The sequence below is a fragment of the Neofelis nebulosa genome, chromosome 14 (assembly GCF_028018385.1).
Source record: "Neofelis nebulosa isolate mNeoNeb1 chromosome 14, mNeoNeb1.pri, whole genome shotgun sequence".
NCBI classification, from domain to species: Eukaryota; Metazoa; Chordata; class Mammalia; order Carnivora; family Felidae; genus Neofelis; species Neofelis nebulosa.
The window spans coordinates 44,990,289-45,009,386 of record NC_080795.1 but is presented as its reverse complement, the minus strand read 5'-3'; the positions used below and the strand labels follow the sequence as shown (position 1 = coordinate 45,009,386).

At 38.6% G+C, this 19,098-nt stretch overlaps 1 protein-coding gene and 1 long non-coding RNA gene across 2 annotated transcripts in view; one reads left to right on the top strand and one right to left on the bottom strand.

Annotated features, from left to right (window-relative positions):
* Positions 1 to 897: 897 nt before the first annotated feature.
* Positions 898 to 19,098, top strand: part of STK3 (serine/threonine kinase 3) — a 285,970-nt gene continuing 267,769 nt past the window's right edge. Inside the window, 2 exon segments of the mRNA XM_058698688.1 lie at positions 898 to 1,131; positions 1,133 to 1,170. Of these exon segments, the coding sequence (XP_058554671.1) occupies positions 898 to 1,131; positions 1,133 to 1,170 (272 nt within the window).
* LOC131494364 (uncharacterized) overlaps positions 17,763 to 19,098 on the bottom strand; it is a 48,957-nt gene continuing 47,621 nt past the window's right edge. Inside the window, exon 4 of the long non-coding RNA XR_009253344.1 lies at positions 17,763 to 17,996. This is a non-coding gene — a long non-coding RNA (uncharacterized LOC131494364). The remainder of the gene's footprint in view (positions 17,997 to 19,098) is intronic.

The following is a 19,098-nucleotide window of genomic DNA, read 5'->3' as shown; positions in this document are numbered from 1 at the left end:
GGAAAACTGCAAATAGACATGTTTAATTTGGATTAATGTTCATCAAATTCCTTTATTTAACATTCTCTTCATAGACTTCATTCTAATCTTCAAAAAGACTCTATGACTCTAAATCTTGATAATTTCTAAGGAAAGCAAGGAAACTTGTTACATAGCATCTGGATATGGTCCTAAGAAAGATATTTACATATGGAATTCAAGGTTAAATGGTATACAAACAATGAATGAAGGGATCAAATTATGGTGAGGTAAGGCCCTTGGGAACAGGTAGGGGAGAGGGCCCATGACAAGAAGGAAGAAAACAAACGTTTCTTAAGTACTTTTCTATGCACCATAATTTGTGATAGGTTTTCCAGGTTACCCAAGTGAATAGCTGGCGAGACCACAGCGCACTGAAATTGGTGCACTGAGAGATCTCACTACAGTAATTATTTTCTTTGTAATTAGACGTAATTATAGTGAAATGTAGCAAGGAGCTTGTCTACAATCAACATCAAACAAGAATTTCCAGAAAGAATCCCTACTGCTGTAGCTACAAATGTCATATGGCTGCGGGAAAACATAGCCAATAATTATAAACAACTAGAAGGAAGCGTGGGCAGTTAGTAACACTTCAAAAGGCTGCACAAGATGCTTGGGATGTGTCCCTGAGAAATCCAGATAAATGAGTCAAATCGGTTTGGGGCAAACGCAATGAAGGCAAGTGTGCAGCGGCAGCTCTTGGCCGGCTCAAAGGAACGTGCCCATGGCCAGAAAAAACGGGTTCTGAGTCGCTACCAGGCCTTAGCCTCTAGCTCTTCCAGTCCCCGCGCTTTTCCAACCCCCCCCAGCCATGTGGCCCGCGCGTCCCTCCGCCCCCGACTCCGCTCGCCCGACCAGCGCCTGGCTCCGCCCACCATGCCTGGGCCGCGTCTGGCTCCACCCACTCTCCCAGGACAGCGGCCGGCGGCCGAGGGGCGGGGCGCGCCGGGAGGAGCCGCACTCGCGAGCGGGAGGGGGATCCGCCGAGGAGTTACGGGAAAGTTGGTCCGAGTTCCTGGAGTTTCCCCTGTGTTTCCCGGGGCTCGGCCGGCCGGTGCCCCGGCTCCTCGCCTCCCTCCGTCCTTCACCGCCCACCAGATCCCTCCTTCTGTCCCCCGCCGCCATGGAGCAGCCGCCAGCGCCCAAGAGGTAACGAACGTGGGGAACCGGGAGAAGGAGGGAGGCGGCGGCCGCGGGCGGGGGCGGCTAGGCCAGGCCGGACCGCGACCCCCTTTGCGACTGCGGGGCCCAGACCAGGCCCGTCGGGAGTCGGAGGCACGTCCGAGTGCCGGGCCGCGTCTGTCCACACGCCGACGGGGCCCGAGGGGAGGCCGAGCCTCACCTCTCCCGCGGCCGCGGGGCCTGGCGGCGTGGAAAGTCGCTGGGCAGCGCCGGGCTCCCCGTGGCCGGACTCCTGGGCCGGGAGGATTTTTCCTTCCCGGCAAGTTCACGAAGCCCCGAGACGTGAAACTAGGAAATTAATTAGGCAGCTTACAGCTATGTAGGCGTTCTTGTCAAATGTTTTTCATAATACTGCCTTTTATTTGAGAAGGCGGGTTATTTATTTACAGTTTAAGGAATTCAATATTAATAGCTACACAGTCTGTGAAACTTGTGGATATACTGCCCTGACAGGTGTTCTTCTCCCTATCGCCGTCAAGTTCAAAAGTATTTATGGATGCAAGGCAGTGAGAATCTTAAATTAGAACCCCTCCCTCCTATAGTTTTTTTGTATTTCTTCTAGCATATAAAAATAGTGATGCTTTGGTATTTACTGTTAGTTTATATTTCATGTTTAATGCATTGGAAGAGTAAGAGTACACAGTAGATACTTTTAAACTAATATTTGAAATGATCTAGCTAAATCAAGGCTGTCCATTGATATAAGTTCATAGTGGGTATTTTTCCCCCCAAGGATGAATCAGTGTCAATTAACTGATGTTGTTTAAAACATTTAACCTAGGTCTTTCATTTTTAATTTATAAAATGTACTAATCTCTCTCCCAGATAGTGCTGTTGTGAAGATTAAGGAGTTCTTGGGTTTTGGTACTTAGCGATCTTTAGATGAAAGGTGATATATTCAGGAACATGGAATAATTGAAAAGGTAGGAACTTTGTGAGCTGTTGTGAATTGGGTAACTAGACATGTGAGCCTTAAGGCCTGGAAACCATCTGTTCAGGTGAAGAAAGGGGGGTTGTGGAGGGGTTTCCAAAAGAGACCTGCTATCACACAGAGCCCTTGATAGGTTCTTATCTGGCATTTTGTAAAGTATTGAATTCTAGTGTTGACTAGACACCCAGTTTTAATACCATAGAAAAAAATGGGAAGGGGGGCACTTGTGACATAATGCCCGAGGGCCAACTTAAGTCCAAATTGAAGTAGAGGTTCTCTCTATTCATTAGCTCTGAGTGCTCAAAGTTTCATTATAGGTGTAAGAGAACCCCTGGCCTTGTAGGGGCATTAGAAAACCTAGAGGGGTCAGGGGGAGATGGTGGTGGTGTATGTAACCATTCCATGGTCATTTATACTTCGCAAAGTGGTGCTTGCACATCTAACAGGCTTATTTTTAGCTCTCTTCAGAGAGACTTGTGTTGATTCAGGAAGGCATTTCTGAAGAGCAAGATATGTGACATTAATCCCATATATTCGAATATGGCTTAAAATTTTTTCATAGCATTTGCATTTTCACAATATCATCATTGCAACCCTATTAAATAGTTTGGATTACAGGCATTGATCCTGTTTTATAGCTGAGGACACCAAAAGAGTTTGCCACACGGAAGGCCGTGACAGGGATTACTGACAGTGAGTTTTTTCCTCCCTGTTGATCATTACCTTCTAATAATAAAATATAGCTGCCATTAAGGTCCTTTTATTTGCCAGGAACTTTATATACACATTCCTTTATTTTATTGTCCTAAGAAACAGAGATCTTGGCTCTGTAATTTACTATGCTTGTTCTACGTTTAATTTCTTCATCTGTAAAGTGTGTTGTGAGGATTAAATGAGGGCGTGTGTAAAGTACTTACTTAGCCCAGTGCTTCGCAATGTGTTTGATGATGTTAAATGTTGTTAGTTTTTTTTTTCCTTATTAATCGAAAGTCAGGTCAAATAATCTGGTCAGGGGGAGGAATGCCAGAACGCTGAGTCTGATTGGCTGTACGGGGCTGTGCATCCTCTCACTGTGTATAGCGATACCTCTTTCTTAAAACTCGCTTGCTTGCTTAGCCTTCCATGATGTGGTGGTCATTTCTGGGTACACTCTTGTGGGTCCTTGGCTTGTTCTTTTCCTGATCTCTGTAGGAATGTCACTTTGCTTTTCTCCCTTGGGTAGCTCAAACACTTTGACATGCTCACATGTATATTGCTGGTGCTCAAGTCTGGATGACCAACAGCTGCTATTTGGTTGGTATTTTTGATTTTTTCATGCAGATCCACTCTTTTGTTATTCCATCTAGTTTGTCCCTAGGTCCTGTTGAATTCTCCACCAAAAGTCTGGATTCATCTTCTTTTCCCTTTTTCATTTTTGATATTCCTACCCCATTCCTGGGTTTTATGACAGTCATACGTGATTTACAGCAGTGCCTTCCAACTAGGTACTTTAGTGCAGTAGTTTTCAAAAATTTTTAGCGGTAGAAAGGCTCTGTTGGGAGTAGAGATAGGGCACTAGGACCTGGTTCTCAGTCCTTTACCACCTTCTCTTCCCCTTTTGCTGCCCTACAGAACCTCCTAATGACCCATAGGAGTCTGTTTACTTTAGTTCATCCTGCACATGGCTTCTGATTTGTTTTGTTAAAACATCACTTCCCCCATGCTTTTCCTTTTTTTTTTTTTTTTTTTGGATTGGGGCACATTAGTCTACTTAGTACCCAAGACTTCTGTCCCTTGGTCTCAGACTTAATCCCTAGGCTTTGTTACTCTTTTCCAAAATGAATCTGTTCTAAAGTTTCCCTTTTGTTTTTTATTTAGGTTGTAGGCTATGGGTACTCCCAACTTTGCCTTTGTTCATGCTTTTCCTTTAGAGAAGTTTATGTTAGTTTTTGCTAGTAATCTATGTTTTATTCTTCCTTCAAGGCCTGCTTCATAAAGTATCTTACTTGAGTGCTTTCTAGCCTAGAGTATTTCTCTGTATTCCTAATATTATATCCCTTTGAGTGTGTGCCATATTCATATTGCTCTTTTTTCAATTACAAAACTTTAGATATTCAAAAGCTAATTTAATAAGTACTTTTGTGTCACAGCTTTAGAAGTAAAATATTACAAATATAGTTGAAGCTCCCTAAGTATGTCTCTTCTCAGTTGCATTTCCTCCCTCTCCCCCAAAGGGTAGTCACTGTCCTGAATTGGGTATTTGTTATTCCCATACATGTCTTTATATTTTTAGCGTGTTGTTAATATGTATCTGACCTGGTGTTAGGCCTGGGTGTTAGGCCTGCCTTTGCTCTTTGGTATCATCCTTTTCCTCTGGGAATTGGAGATTCCACTGTGCAGCCAGATCTGAGAATCATGACTAGAGGATCTGGAAGGCCCCTCTTACCTCATTTCATTGATTTGGTCTCACCAACCAGGCTGTGTTAAATATAGGCAATAGATGCGGTCACCTATGGTCCCTGACTTAAGGTATCAGAATAGCTTTTAGATTCCCCAGGTTTCCTTAAAAGGTCTGTCACTGAGGTCTTTATAAGTCCTTATTAAAATGAAGTTCCTCTGGGAAGGAAGTCCATCAAATGGTTATTAATTATTAGCCCTTTGGTAAGTTGAGTTTCTCAGATTTCTCTGTAGGGGAACTGCTAGGTGAAAGAAAAATGACCACACAGTAGATAAGTTTTGATAGGAAAGGAAATGATCAGAACATGGGCTCTTCACCAAGTAGAACGTTCATAAAAGGGGAGGTCGGCCTCTATGAAAGACAGGTGGTGGGGGTAGCATGAAAACTCTGGTTGCTTGAGGATAGGTAGTCATATATACCGCCTATATAGTTGTTAAAGAGCGGACAGAATTCATTGCTGGAGAGATATACTGTATCAGACAGGCCTTGTTCCTCAGTTAGATGATAGAATTAATAGTTATTTAAAACGTAAAATGCATTGGTTAAGGTATATTTGGAGGAAAAGTTGGTGTGGGACAATGAAAACACTGGAAGGATAAGAAGAGAGTAAGCCACTGAAATTTACTTTCAAGAAGGATAAGGAGAGTTCTTTGATTTAAGCTATGGTTGGATTCTTTGGCAGTTTTTTTTCTTTTTTTTTTTTTATAGTGTGTAAAGGTAGTTGGGGGAAGTAAAGTTGAAGACTCAAGGTAAAATATTAGGGTTATACAGTGCATTCAATGAAAAGTGAAGGTAAGGAAACCATTATTTCATAAGGGAAAGTGTTGCTATGAATAAATGGAATATCAGTCAGAAGATAAATTAGTAGGGAAAGTAAAAGGATGGTGGAGCACCTGGGTGGCTCAGTGAGTTGACCGTCTGACTTTAGCTCAGGTCATGATCTTGTGGGTTCGTGAGTTCAAGCCCCATGTGGGCTAGCTGCTGTCAGTGTGGAGCCCACTTCGGATCCTCTGTCCCCTTCTCTCTGTCCCTCCCTGCTTGTGCTTTCTCAAATATAAATGAACATTAAAAAAAAAAAAAGGATGATGATACAGGAGGGTAAAGTATAAGGTATTCATAGATTCCTCAGCATGAGAAGCCAATATCAATCAGCTTGTAGCATCAGTAGCCCTGACCTTAGACCAGAAATTGGGAATGCAGATAAACAGACAGCAGGAACTGTCAACTCTTGGAATTGAATTGTGTGGGACAAAGCAACAAATCAGTTAAGTAGGTACTAGGGTATGACAAAAATCATGAAGACATTGCAATGACAAGAGTTATGGGCTTCATTTTATGTCTGTATTACTGATTCATGCGCCCTTGGAATGTTACAAAGTAAAATTCTTCTGTGCTTATTATAGTAGAGATTCACTAAGGGGGGAGCTAGAGTTCTCTTTGAGAAGATGACCTCTAAGAAAAAAAAAAAAAAACAAAGGCCAATAGCCTCAAGTAGGCCCTGCGGGGAGCTCCCAACTTTAGAGGCAAGCTAGGGGAGGAGGTTCTGAGTAGTTCAGAGGGAAAGAAAAGAAACAGGAGCATCTATCTTTAATGACAGGATCCCTAAGCGTATCTGTCCTCCCTTTGGCTTTTCTCAGTTAATTGGGGATGGCACCAACTCCTTTGTAATTGACTTAAGTCCTGTAGATGGGACCAGTCAATTGGCTCTTCCTTCCTAAAGAGGGAACGGTAACATCTGGAGCTGGTCCTGGTGAGCAAACTTCAGTTGCACCATAAGACAGGAGATAAACTCAGTCTTTGGCCAACCTGAGGCAAAGATTAATTTATCCTTTGTTCTTTAAGGGGCTGAGAGACAGCATATATTAGAACCGAAGAATTAGTTAGAAATGTAAAGAAAAAGGTAAACATATATTAAACATAGCTGGGTTGAAATTTGTTTTTCTTAAGTCATCTAAATGCTCATTCTAGAAGTGTGTATCAGTAGAGGTTTAATAACAAAAGGCTTAGGGGTACCTGGGTGGCTCAGTCGGTTAAGCGTCCGACTCTTGGTTTCAGCTCAAGTTCTCATGGTTTGGGAGTTTGAACCCTACATCCGCTTTGCGCTGATAGTGCAGAGCCTGCTTGGAATTCTCTCTTTCTCTCTCTCTGCCCCTCCCTAGCTTACGTGTTATATCTCTCTTTCTCTCTCAAAATAAATACATTAATTAAAAAAAATCATAAAAGGTTTAAATTGAGTACTTCTAGATTCTGGATTGTAGAGGTGGGGGGAAGTGCTTTGAATTTAATTTTTCTGGTTTCAAAGAAGTCTGTGTTCAACTAAAGGTACCGTCACTTCAGGCCATCATATATTAGTGGCTCTCAAAAAATTAAAAAAAAAAAATTGATGGTGAAACCCAGGACAGGCCCACATACATATCAAATTAAAACAAGTTTCATACAACGTACTATGTAGGATGTTTTTGGTATTTTTCTACTTTCTGTTCTGTTTCATTGAAAAACTGCTGGTCATGGTCCACCAAATTATTTTCATGACCTTCTAATGGGTTGTGATCTGCAGTTTGAAAAAACATTGCTGGCGTATGTTGTAGTGACAGTCAAGAAACTTACCTCGTTTTAGACTCCGTCCTCATACTTAAAAGCTCTATGATGGCATTGCCAGAGGAATCCAGACTGGGGTAACTACCTATATACACAATAGAGATATTCTTTAAGAATCTAAAAAGGATAGTGGTGATAGGGAGAAAGGAAGCTGTAATTTAAAAGTCACAGTATTTTGAACATTTTATATAGGTCCCAATTGAAGTATGGGAAAATGGAAAACTGTGGTCTATGATGTCTGACAGAGTTCACAAAAGAATATGTAATACATAAAGGTTGCTATCAGGCAAAGGCTCATTTGCCTCCTGGTGTAGAATGACCCCGTGCAAAGCTATAATTATGATTGCCTCAATTTCTGACTTCCTACTAGTTCTCCCCTTCCTAAATAACAAAGGTCTTTAGTTTTTCTGCGAAGGAAAAATTTATACTATCTCATAGAAACTTTCTTTTTTATTTGATCCAAGTCTCTTTTTTGTTGAGATCTTATTTGAATTGCCTCATATTTTAGGATTATTCTAATTTCAATTCTTAGCTCTTCAATTCTTAGAATCCTAGAACAGATTCTATATTTGAAATGTCTCATTACAACTGGTTTTTCCACAGAATCTAAAGTTGAATAGATACAAATAAGTATGTAAATAGATATGTATAAATATTAAAAATAAGTTCATTGTTTGCATGCCACGAATAATAAGGTACAGATTACCTTGAACTTCTTAAAAGTATCTTAAAGGACATAACTTACAAAATGACTTCATAGCAAAGTGAGAATTGTAGAAAACAGTTAATATTGCTGATAATTAATATAGGTAGAGATGTGATAGTATAGTGGGTTCTGAATTAGTTTATAAATTTTACATGATACCAGACACCTTAGTAAAGAGGTCAAATAGAGTAACATTTTCAGATAGTTGCAGATATCTTGATATAAATATTAGTATCTTGGTATACACACACACACTCTCACACTTAGAAAATGGGAAATTGTTGAGCATATGTGATTCCAAAGATGAGATAGTTTCTATATTCAGAATATAGAATGTTACTACTGTCTGTCCAGATCATTTTTCATTTTCAGGATTTTTGATTTTGTGAGACCATTGGACCTAGAGTCCTGTAGTTGGAGAATGCAAGTTAAAATTATTTTTTGTAATTTAGGTAGACCTTTTACATATTTGAGGAAAGCATAAGTTAAAGGTAATACACATTTAATTTCCCTGACTCTTTTGCTCTGGAGCTAGGTGATCTCTCCTGAGTCTGCTGAGTTGCCCCATTCTCCTATTTCTTTCTAAAACTGGCTTTCTTTACTCATTGATCATTGCTCATGACAGAAATTGGCTGTCAGCCTTGAGTTCATTCAATTGCTCATTTATTCATATATTAGTAATTATTAATTAACTGCCTTTCAAATGCTACATATTGGGTGCATTGTTAAATGTAGCAGTTGAAATCTTTGACCTCATAGAAGAACATACACTCCAGTTGGAGTTTGAGCTGTGAAGGAGAGAAATAGCTCGTATTGATAGAGAAGAATGGTGGAACCTGTTTTATAGGATGGTTGGACAGGGCTTCTCTGAGAAGGTAATACTAAAGCTGTGACATGGGGTTGTGAGAAGTTATCCTCGTGAGTAGCTGGAAAGAGTATTCCAGGCAGAGGGAAAGCTGTGAGAAGGCCTGGAGGTGGCAAAGAGTTTAGTGTGTGGGAGGAATTGAAATGAGGCCACTGTGGCTGGATTGTAAAATGGGAGAAAGTGGTTGGAGATGAGGTCAGAGAAATGGGCAGAGAGTCAATGATGCAGGCCATGGAAAGGAATTTGGATGTAAGAGTGCAGTGGGCTGTCATTAAAGGGTTTTAAGCAGAATTTTAAGCAGTTTATGCTTTTAAAAGCAATCATTCTGGTTGGTTTGGGTAGAATAGATTGTAGAGGGTTAAGAATAAAAGCAGGGAAACAAGTTAGGAATCTATTGGAATAGTTCATGGTTAGGTGGTGGAGGCAGTGGAGATGGAGAGAAGTGTGGATAGATTTAAATTATATTTTGGAGTTGGAAATGAAGGACTTACTGATACACTAGATGTGGGGATTGAGGAGGAGATTGTCAATTCTGGCCCTTAGGTTTTGTGTTTGAGCAAATTGGGAGTGGAGAAGACCTGGAGAGGAACAGGTTTGGGTACCTTATAGTCTATTTCTTAGAATTTCCAACTCCCAGAAAAGTGAATGTGTTGGGCTTGAAATGTGGTATTAGGTGGTTCCCTTAGGAGAGGAAGTGGATTGGGAGGAAATAATGGACACTAACTTCTTTTTTAACCTCTTTTTTCACTGTATGAGTCTAGAGAATGGGGAACATACCAAACCTTTGTTAGATGTTTGCAACATTCAGGTGTCCTGGTGACCTGCTATTAAAAAATGTTTTTACTAGGGGCACCTGGGTGGCTCAGTCGGTTGGGCGTCCGACTTCAGCTCAGGTCATGATCTCACAGTCCGTGAGTTCGAGCCCCGTGTCGGGCTCTGTGCTGGCAGCTTAGAGCCTGGAGCCTGCTTCAGATTCTGTGTCTTCCTCTCTCTCTGCCCCTCCTGTGCTCATGCTCTGTCTCTCTCTGTCTCAGAAATAAATAAAAACGTCAAAAAAAAAATTTAAAAAAATGTTTTTACTGCAAAAAAAAAAAAAGCATCAGTAAAAAACAGGTGTATGGCTTAGGGCAGACACCTTGGTAATCACCAGTCAGGTTAAGAAAAAGAACTCTGCCACACTCCCTTCCTAGTGTTCCATCCCAGTCACAGCTGCCTTTCCCCATAAGTAACCCTTATCCTGACTTTTATAGTAATAACTTAAATGTGCATTGCTAAACACTCTAGGGTTAGTCTTGCCAATTAAAAAAAATAGTTTTTATAGGAGTTGTTACTTTTATTATTATTTTTAATGTTTATTTATTTTTGAGGGAGCACAAGTGGGAGAAGGGGAGAGAGAGAGGAGGACATAGGATCCAAAGCAGGCTCTGCACTGACGGCAGTGAGCCTGATGGGCTTGAACTCATGAACCATGAGAGCATGACCTGAGCCAAAGTCAGACGTTCAACTGACTGAGCCACCCAGGTGCCCAAGGAGTTGTCATTTTTAATCTTTACATTAGTTTCTCTATTCCTTTTCTTTCCTTTTTCCTATTGAAGAACTCAAGCTGTTTATAGTTTTTCACAGCCTGGATTTTGCTGACAGCTTACACAAGGTGCAAGTCTAGATATTCTTTTGCCCTCCATATTTTCTGCAAATGGGTAACTGGATCCAGAGACTGATGGGCTCAGTTTTGATCCCATAGGAATTGTTATAGGTGGTGTTTGGCAAGACTGTATTAGTCACTTCGTGTCTAGTTGTGTCTCTTTTTTCTGATATTAGCAGCTGCTGATGGTTAGTGCTTATTTCTGTTAATTCATTGGATGTTGCAAAATGGTGAATTTCTAAATACATCATTTTGTTTTCATTTATTAGTTGGAATGTTTTTATAGAGAATCACCTCCCTCATCTTTTGTTTGATTACCCAGTGGTACACTTTATAAAATAAAACAGGATAAATGCTGGATTCTTCCCCTTTATTTACACATTTTCAAGAGAATGAATTAGTTCCCTATTTTTCTCCAAAGGGAAGCAATTCTTTTTTTCTTTTAAGTGCCATTAGGAGCTAATGGATTTAAGCATATTTGATGGATTTTATTTTATTTTTTAAAGTTTATTCATTTATTTTTTAGAGAGAGCACACGTGGGAGGGACAGAGAGAGACAGGAAGAGAGAGAATCCCAAGCAGGCTCTACACCGTCGGTGCAGAGCCCGATGTGGGGCTCAAACTCACAAATCATGACATCATGACCTGAGCTGAAACCAAGAGTTGGACACTTAACCAGCTGAGCCACCAGGCGCCCCATATTTGATGGATTTTAATCCATTGCAGTTACTGTTGCTGAAATTCAAAGTGTCCCCCCGTCTTTCGTCAGTGGAAGTCCCTTCAGGGACAACGTGACCTGTAGCTTCCTCGTTGTCTGCAGTGATAAGATATTCAGGGCTCATTATGTCCATTTCCTGTCCTGGATCCGGAATCAACCATTTGTCCAAGAAGCACTACTTTCTTTTTAGTGAGAAATGGTATTTCAGGACCTTAACCCTGGCACTAGTGTGGTTAGTGCCACTTTAATTTTAAATAGTGTTTTTTTTTTCACAAATAGGAGAACTGACTCATTCTTTCCAACTGTGGGATGCTGTGTCAAAAAATCTGATAGCACTGGAAGTTTTGAGCTTCTTCCTCTGGATAATCTCTGCCATACCTTTATTTTTCTAAGTTTTAAGCCAGAAATTGGGCGTGTGTAGACAAATTCTATGGTAGAGACTATTTTGAGTGGACTTTTACCTTCATGTTCTCCCTTCTCTTACTTTGGTTACCCTTTGACCCACTATTATCCTAATATCCAGCCTTACTTCTTTCTCACCTCCTTAGGGTTTTAGGTGACCTAGTTTCTTCTTTTCTTAAACAAAAAAGATAAGAAAATAAAAGAATCCAAGACAAAAACCATCACTAGTGATAAGATTAGATTTCAGGCCTTATTTTTTAAGGTAGACCTTTTAGCTTGCTTTGTCTTGCATACATAAAAGTATATCTGTCTGTGCACAAACAAAATTCAAGGGCACCTTTTGAGGCTGCTGTATAAATCCGATTCTAACTGACTACAGTATGATGAATTGCAAAATGAAGTATATCCAGATATGAAATGCCATATGTTATTCCTTTTTAGTTTTGATATCAGCCCCTTTAGTTAAGTTTTATTGTGCTTTTGATTAGATAATACAGGATATTTGTCTCAGTGATGTGGTGGGTAATTTACATTTGATGCTGTGTCACATAGCTTTAGAAAGAGTTAGTTTTGGTGTAATCACTTACTGTATTAAAAGACATTAGGTTGGATCTATAAATTGATATGTTGAACCTGTAAGTTGATCTATTGTCTTGCAGTTAAACAGCAACCAGTAATTATTTTCCAATAATTATCCATTCAAACATTTTTAGTAATCAGTGAAATTTGGATCATAGATATTTGGATCATAGAGAAATGATTGCCATGAAAAAAATTTATAGTTTATGTAATTTCTAAGAATTATAAGAAATAAATGTCAAATTAAATGATGGAATGGCTGGGGCGCCTGGGTGGCTCAGTCGGTTGAGCGGCCGACTTCGGCTCAGGTCATGATTTCGCAGTCCGTGAGTTTGAGCCCCGCATCGGGCTCTGTGCTGACAGCTCAGAGCCTGGAGCCTGTTTCAGATTCTGTGTCTCCCTCTCTCTGACCCTCCCCTGTTCATGCTCTGTCTCTCCCTGTCTCAAAAATAAATAAAAAACGTTAAAAAAAATTAAAAAAAAATGATGGAATGGCATAAAATTCCAGTGGAAATTAAAAATGTATGTACTAATTAACTCTGGAGAAGAAAGTGTTTTGATGATTTTCTTTCCCTGCAGAAGGAATTTTTCTTCCATGAACTAGATTCTTATTGTATACTTCCAAGGCTTTTTGTTTTTGTTTTTCTAATAGAAGAGAATTCAGGTACTAGGCTAATGATAAGACAGTGGGATTCCCCTCTCTGCCTTTTATATAGACTCTCAGCACTTGATTAGATAGCTTTAATTAATATTCATAAATCCTTGTGATTTCAAAGAGCCTGTCAAAATAGTGATATGGTTATAATTTTAACTATAGTTAGCATCATTGTGAAGTATGGTGTACCACGTAATGGGTTTTTCAAATAAATGAAGTAAACCACTTTAAGCAATATATTTCAAGTATTTTACAAACACTTTTATATAGCCAGTTTTGATTGAAATCATACCAAAATGAAGGCACTTGGCTCAGTCTTCTGAAACTTCAAGAAAGCAAATCATCTTCTTGCTTTTCTTGTTCATAAAAAGTCATAGAGGCAGTTCATAGAACTGTTCATAATTTTAGTTCATAGAAACAGTCAAGTGTGCTCTTTTGGTGTGTTTGAAGCTTTGTTGCTGTATGTAACTGGTTTTCCCCTAAACTTAGTCTTGTCTTTTACTGTTATCTGTCATTTTCATTACTATGTCCTTCTTTAAACTGCTACTTATCTCAGAAATAATGACCTGACCTGACAGCTGCTCTCCCTTTCCGAAAGTAAAATACATGCATGTTGTGTCCGTTTTTGCTTATTAGAGGTCTTTTTCTCTTCTGGGTTCATAGTACATCTTGAAATTATCTTTTGACCAAGAGGAGGAACATTATATGCAGTGAAGGGGAGAAAAAATTATTCCAAACTTCCCTAAGTTCTTAAGTTTTAATATGAAAATAACCAAATTTTTCGTCCAAAAGGGAACAGGTTATTACCTTAAGCCCACAGAATTCAGCTAAAAAATATTTCTGTCATTTTAGAACATTACTTAGATTTTGGTAACTCATGATATTATTACAAAAGTGCATTGGAATTTCAGAGGGTATTTATACTCATGCAAATACTGTAGCATTACACTTAGAATTGTTTATTTTTAATTTCTATGGGCAAAGTATTTAGGCTATTTATCTTTCTTATAATCAAAATTTTTTTCTATTAGATATCCTTGGGATTTTAAAATTTTATTTTTATTTCTAAAAAAACAAAACCAAACAGGTAAAAACAACCCCAATTTAGAAAAGCAAAAATTACTGAAGCACCTGGGTGGCTCAGTCAGTTAGGTGTCCCACTTCAGCTCAGGACATGATCTCTCGGTTTGTGAGTTTCAGCCCTGTGTCTGGCCCTGTGCTGACAGCTCAGGCCTGGAGCCTCCTTCAGATTCTGTTTCTCCCTCTCTCTCTGCCCCTTCCTTGCTCGTGCCCTGTCTCTGTCTGTCTCTGGAAAATAAATAAACATTAAAAAAAAAGCAAAAATTGTTTTCATAAAGGATCGTAATCCTCTTAATTTGTTTACAAAGAACCACAGAGAAATACTGAGAAATGGCTTCATATGTACTGTTACTGTGTAATCAAACTGTGCTGAGAAATCAAGCAAGATAGTGTCCATCTGCACAAATAGCAGAACTGAGCCACTGTCTTCACAGTTCTCGTCTCTATTTATGAAAGTCTGTAAACATTAAACAGAAAGCAGAGTACACAACTCATTGAATGATACACATGTTAATACTGTCATAGTTTAAACTTTCCTTGAAATTACACTTTTATTAATGTAGGTATACCTGTAATGTATTTATGTTAATTTCAGTTAATTTTTTAAAATTTTAGTTAATTTCAGTATTCTAGGGATGGGAGTGAGGAGTTGTCAGTGTATGAGGACTAAATCCTTATATATTACCTTCAAAATTTGAAGTGCAGGAAATAAATAGGGACAAAATATATGAGTAAATCCAGTTTTAAAGTGTAGGTAGTGTCTTTGGCACAAATCATAGAAGATTTTTCTGTATAGCAGGTACATGGATTGCCCTTGGCAAGTTTCATATGGAAGTTCCTCTTTTATTCTTAATCAATTAAACATTCTCTTCCCTTTTTTAGTTCTCAAATTTAGGTATGGTTATTGAGTATTTAAAAATCTTTATAAGGACCTGGGTTAAAGTTATGAGATTTACAGTTCTGCATATTTCTTATGAGATTATTTTTAATTTTTATTTTAACAGGACACGAATATGTCAGAACATTTTCAGATGTGCTGTTTTGTGTTGTCTGCCTTTTGTGGCTTTGGTTTTTTTTTTTTTTTTAAACTTATTGTTAATAAATCTGCAGTACTGTGTCTTTAAAGCTAGGGAGTGTATTGCAGCATTTCTTCCAATAGGTTTGTTACAAGAAATTAAAAGGAATCCTAACACTTTCCAGTTGAGGGTAAGTGAAACGTTCTTAGAAAATAAAAAAGACTCTGCAGGGTGAAAGAAGGGGGAAAAAAAAATCTCAGCTTCTTTTCCTTTAAACCTCTTTGCCAGGAAATTATAATTTCAGAGTATTTTTGGGCGAAGAGCCCAACCTGAGAGGAAATGGTATGATAGAGCTGAAAAATAAGACTTTAATTTTGAAAAGTCTTCTATCCATTGTAGAGCATCTGTTTTCTTAGGTGGATTTCATCTCATTCTAGTGCCAATAATTAAGTAAACCCTCAAAAAAAAAATTAAGTAAACCCTCATAAATTTTAAGCAAATACTATATGAGATCATAAAATCACTTCTATTTCACTATTAAAACAGTGGTACTCATGGCAAAACAATAAAAAGCCAGAGCTTTAGAGTCAGATAGACCTTGGTTCTCGTCTTAGTTCTGCCACTTACTCAGTGCTGTGGCGGGCAAGTTAGTTAACTTTTCTAGGTCTCCGTATACTCACTTGTAAAATGGAGGTGGTAATAGTACCTTTTCTGTGGGTTTTGTGAAGATTAAATGATTAGTAATTGTAAAGCATTTGTCTCTTAAGCCATTTTCTAAAGTGTATCAAAAATGTATCTATCACTGTCAACGTCTTTTGAGGAAACACATAGCTTTCCAAAGGATAAAAGGACGACTTTAACTTGGATACATATGTTCTAGTTGAGTTAAAAAAAAAAATCAGTTGTGTTACTTTCGAGCTATCTAAGTATTTACAAGATGTCTGGCCTTTAAAAAGCAAAAGAGAGCAGAAAAAAAAAGATCCTTGAATTTTATTAGGTTGAGGTAAAATGTACTTCCTGGGCTTGAAGTAAAAAAGATTTTTGATTTTGTAGATTCAAGACAGAGTCGTTGTGTAACCTAGAAAATATTATTTAAGGCTAATGTTGAGACTCTTTGACGTTGCTTGATAATGGAATGTTGAAGGACTAAAGGATGAAAACCTTTCATGTGTGCTAAAGATGTTTTACTTTTATAACAGCAGTCAAGATGAAACTGCTAGGGCTGAAGCAGAGAACTTAACTTTATTTTTTAAGTTTATTTATTTATTTTGAGAGAGAACACACGTGGGGAAGGGGCAGAGAGAGAGAATCCCAAGCACGCTCCACAATGCCAGCAAAGAGCCCAACTGAGGGCTCGAACCCATGAGATCGTGACCTGAGCTGAAGTCAGATGCCCAACTGACTGAGCCATCCAGGCGCCCTGAGAACTTAATTTTAAATGAGATATCACATGTAAGATGCAGCATGGTGCTTAGCATATCGCAATAATAACAGTATGACTGTTAATAAAAGTTATGACTTATTAAATAGCTACTGTCATTAGTAATAAAGCTACCAGTAGTGTGATCACTAAAACATAGGGAAATTTGCCATAAAAGAAAAACGCATTGAAAACTACAGAGCTGAAATGAGGTAGAAGGTCCTTTAAGAGGAAGGAATCTCTGTTCTTGGAGAGTTGAAAGTTCTTTTCTTCTGCTGGATTTGCGCTCTGGCCAGATCCTCCTCTCCATGATTAGTTTCCCAAGAGATCTAGAAGGCATATTCTGATTATTCTTGACTAGGGATCTAGATCTAGCAATGTGGAAAGTCTTCCTTTTTGTCTCTTTTTAAAGGTCTTTGGCCAGGAGTGCCTGGGTGACTCAATCAGTTGAGCATCTGACTCTTGATTTCAGTTCAGGTCATGATCTCATGGTTGTGAGATCGAGCTTCACATCGGGTTCTGTGCTGGGCCTGGAGCCTGTTTGGGATTGTTGGTCTCCTTCCTCTCTGCCCCTCCCCCCACTCAGGACAAAAAAAAAAAAAAAAAAAAAGGTCTTTGGCCAAAACAAACATTCCAAGTAAAAAGTGGAGAAAGGACTTGAACGGACATTTTTCCAAAGAAGATATGCAAATGGACGATAAACCTGTGAAAAAACCTCAACATCACTAATTAGGGAAATGCAAATCAAAACTACAATGAAATAACTTCAGACTGTTTAGGATGACTATTTTATACGTATATAAATTTCCAGATTTATACATACAACATATATACACATATGTGTATGTACATATATATGTATATATATCCATATCCAGAATATAGTGTTGTCTCAGCTTCTTTTCATTTAAAGCCAGAAAATAAATGTTGTCTAGGATGTGTAGCAATTGGACTCCTTGTACATTGGAATGTAAAATAGTACAGTCACTGTGGAAAACAGTATGATGGTTTCTTAATAAATTAAGCATACAATTACCATATGATTCAGCAATTCCACTTCTAGGTAGGTATCCAAAAGAATTGAAGGCAGGGACTCAGAGATACCTGTACAGCAGAGTTTATTTTCGGCGTTATTCACGATAGCTAATAGGTAGAAGCAGCCTAAATGTCCAGTAATAGATGAGTGGATAAGCAAAACGTGGTATATACATTCTGGTATATTTTTCAACCTTAAAAGGAATGAAATTATAATACATGCTGCATACAACATGGGTGAATCTTAAAAACATGACGAGTGAGAGAAGCCAGACACAGGACATGTGCCATACGATTCCACTTACATATGAGGTACTTAGAGTAGTCAAATTCATAGAGACAGGAAGTAATATGGTGGTTGCTAGGGACTAGAGGAGGGGAATATGGGAAGTTGTTGAATGGATGAAGAGTTTTAGTTTGGGATAATGAAAAGTCCCGGTGATGGATAGTGGTGATGGTTGCACAACAGTGTGAATGTACTCATTGCCACCTAATTGTACACTTAAAAATAGTTAAAATCGTAAGTTTTATGTTATGTATATTTTACCACAACTAAAAAACAAGACAAAACAAAAAACCTTTAGCTAATCATAAGCAGCTGGCTGTGCCTTCTCTCTTCTGAAGTTTATTTAAGTCTCTTCAAAGCCAAAGAGACGTCCTTAGCAGAAGTTACCACCTGTGTACAAACTTGTAAACTGCTGCTGCAAAGCTGGAAGCAGAGAAAAGAAAGGAAGAGGATTAAATATAGTCGTTTCGGGTTTTTTTTTTCCCCTGCTTTGAGCCTTTTATGATGGGCCTGTTTCTTGCATGAAGTGAGTTTAGTGTTAAAAGACTTTTCAGAAAAAGCTGTAACTTCTGACTGGCTTCTGAGCCTCAGTGTCCTAAATTTACACTTTTTCTGTCCTACCCTCATATTTTCACATAATTTTATGCAGATGATTTCATCTACTTTGTAGATAAGGTTGGGATTCTGTGACTGGCAGGAAGAAGGAAGAAGAACCACCTTAGGTATTTTCATCTTAATTTCATTTGATTGTTGTTCTTACATAATTTTTGCTCCTGTTACAGAAGGGCAGTTTCTTCTCTTCCCCTCTTTCATCTAACCTTCGAACATGTCCCTTCTTACACTTTTATAACTTTACTCTTATAATCATGTTTTTGTTCCCCAATTCTAGAATCTTTAAAAATCTCTATTTGTAAGGCTTCATTCACTTGAAACATGCTTAGGCCTTGTCTATCTAATAAAACTTCTTTAAGGGTACAGGTTTTCAGACATTGCTTTGTTGGATCGGAAACCACTTTTTTTCCCCTGTTCGTTCCCTCTCATATCTCTGTTTCTTAAAGCTTTCTCTTTCTCCAACTTTCTGCTTTTCCTGTTGCTTCTTTTTCTCTGTTTTATGTGTTCTTCTTTCAAGTTCATAATTGACATAGACCTTGCATTTTCTGTTTTCTATCTTCCTCCTCTTTTTTTTTTATGTAGTTATTTCCTTGGTGAGTTTATCCACTCTTGTGGCTTCAGCTTTGATCAAAATGATCCACAAATACACACTTTTGAGACTCAGACTTTTGTGCTCAGTCTTATTCAGTCTTTTCAGTCTATTACATAACATTGGACTACTCTGCTGTCTCCTGAAAAGCAGTATGTCTAAAACAAAGTCCTGTCTTCTATCTAACCTCTGTTGATTAGTGATGTGACTCTTTTGCCACTTTGCATTTGGTGTGTGTGTCTTCTTTCTGCTTGGTTTCCTACATTAGTTACTTTGTTACTTAGGTCCTTTAAGACCACAAGGAAGAGAGATACACAGATTATC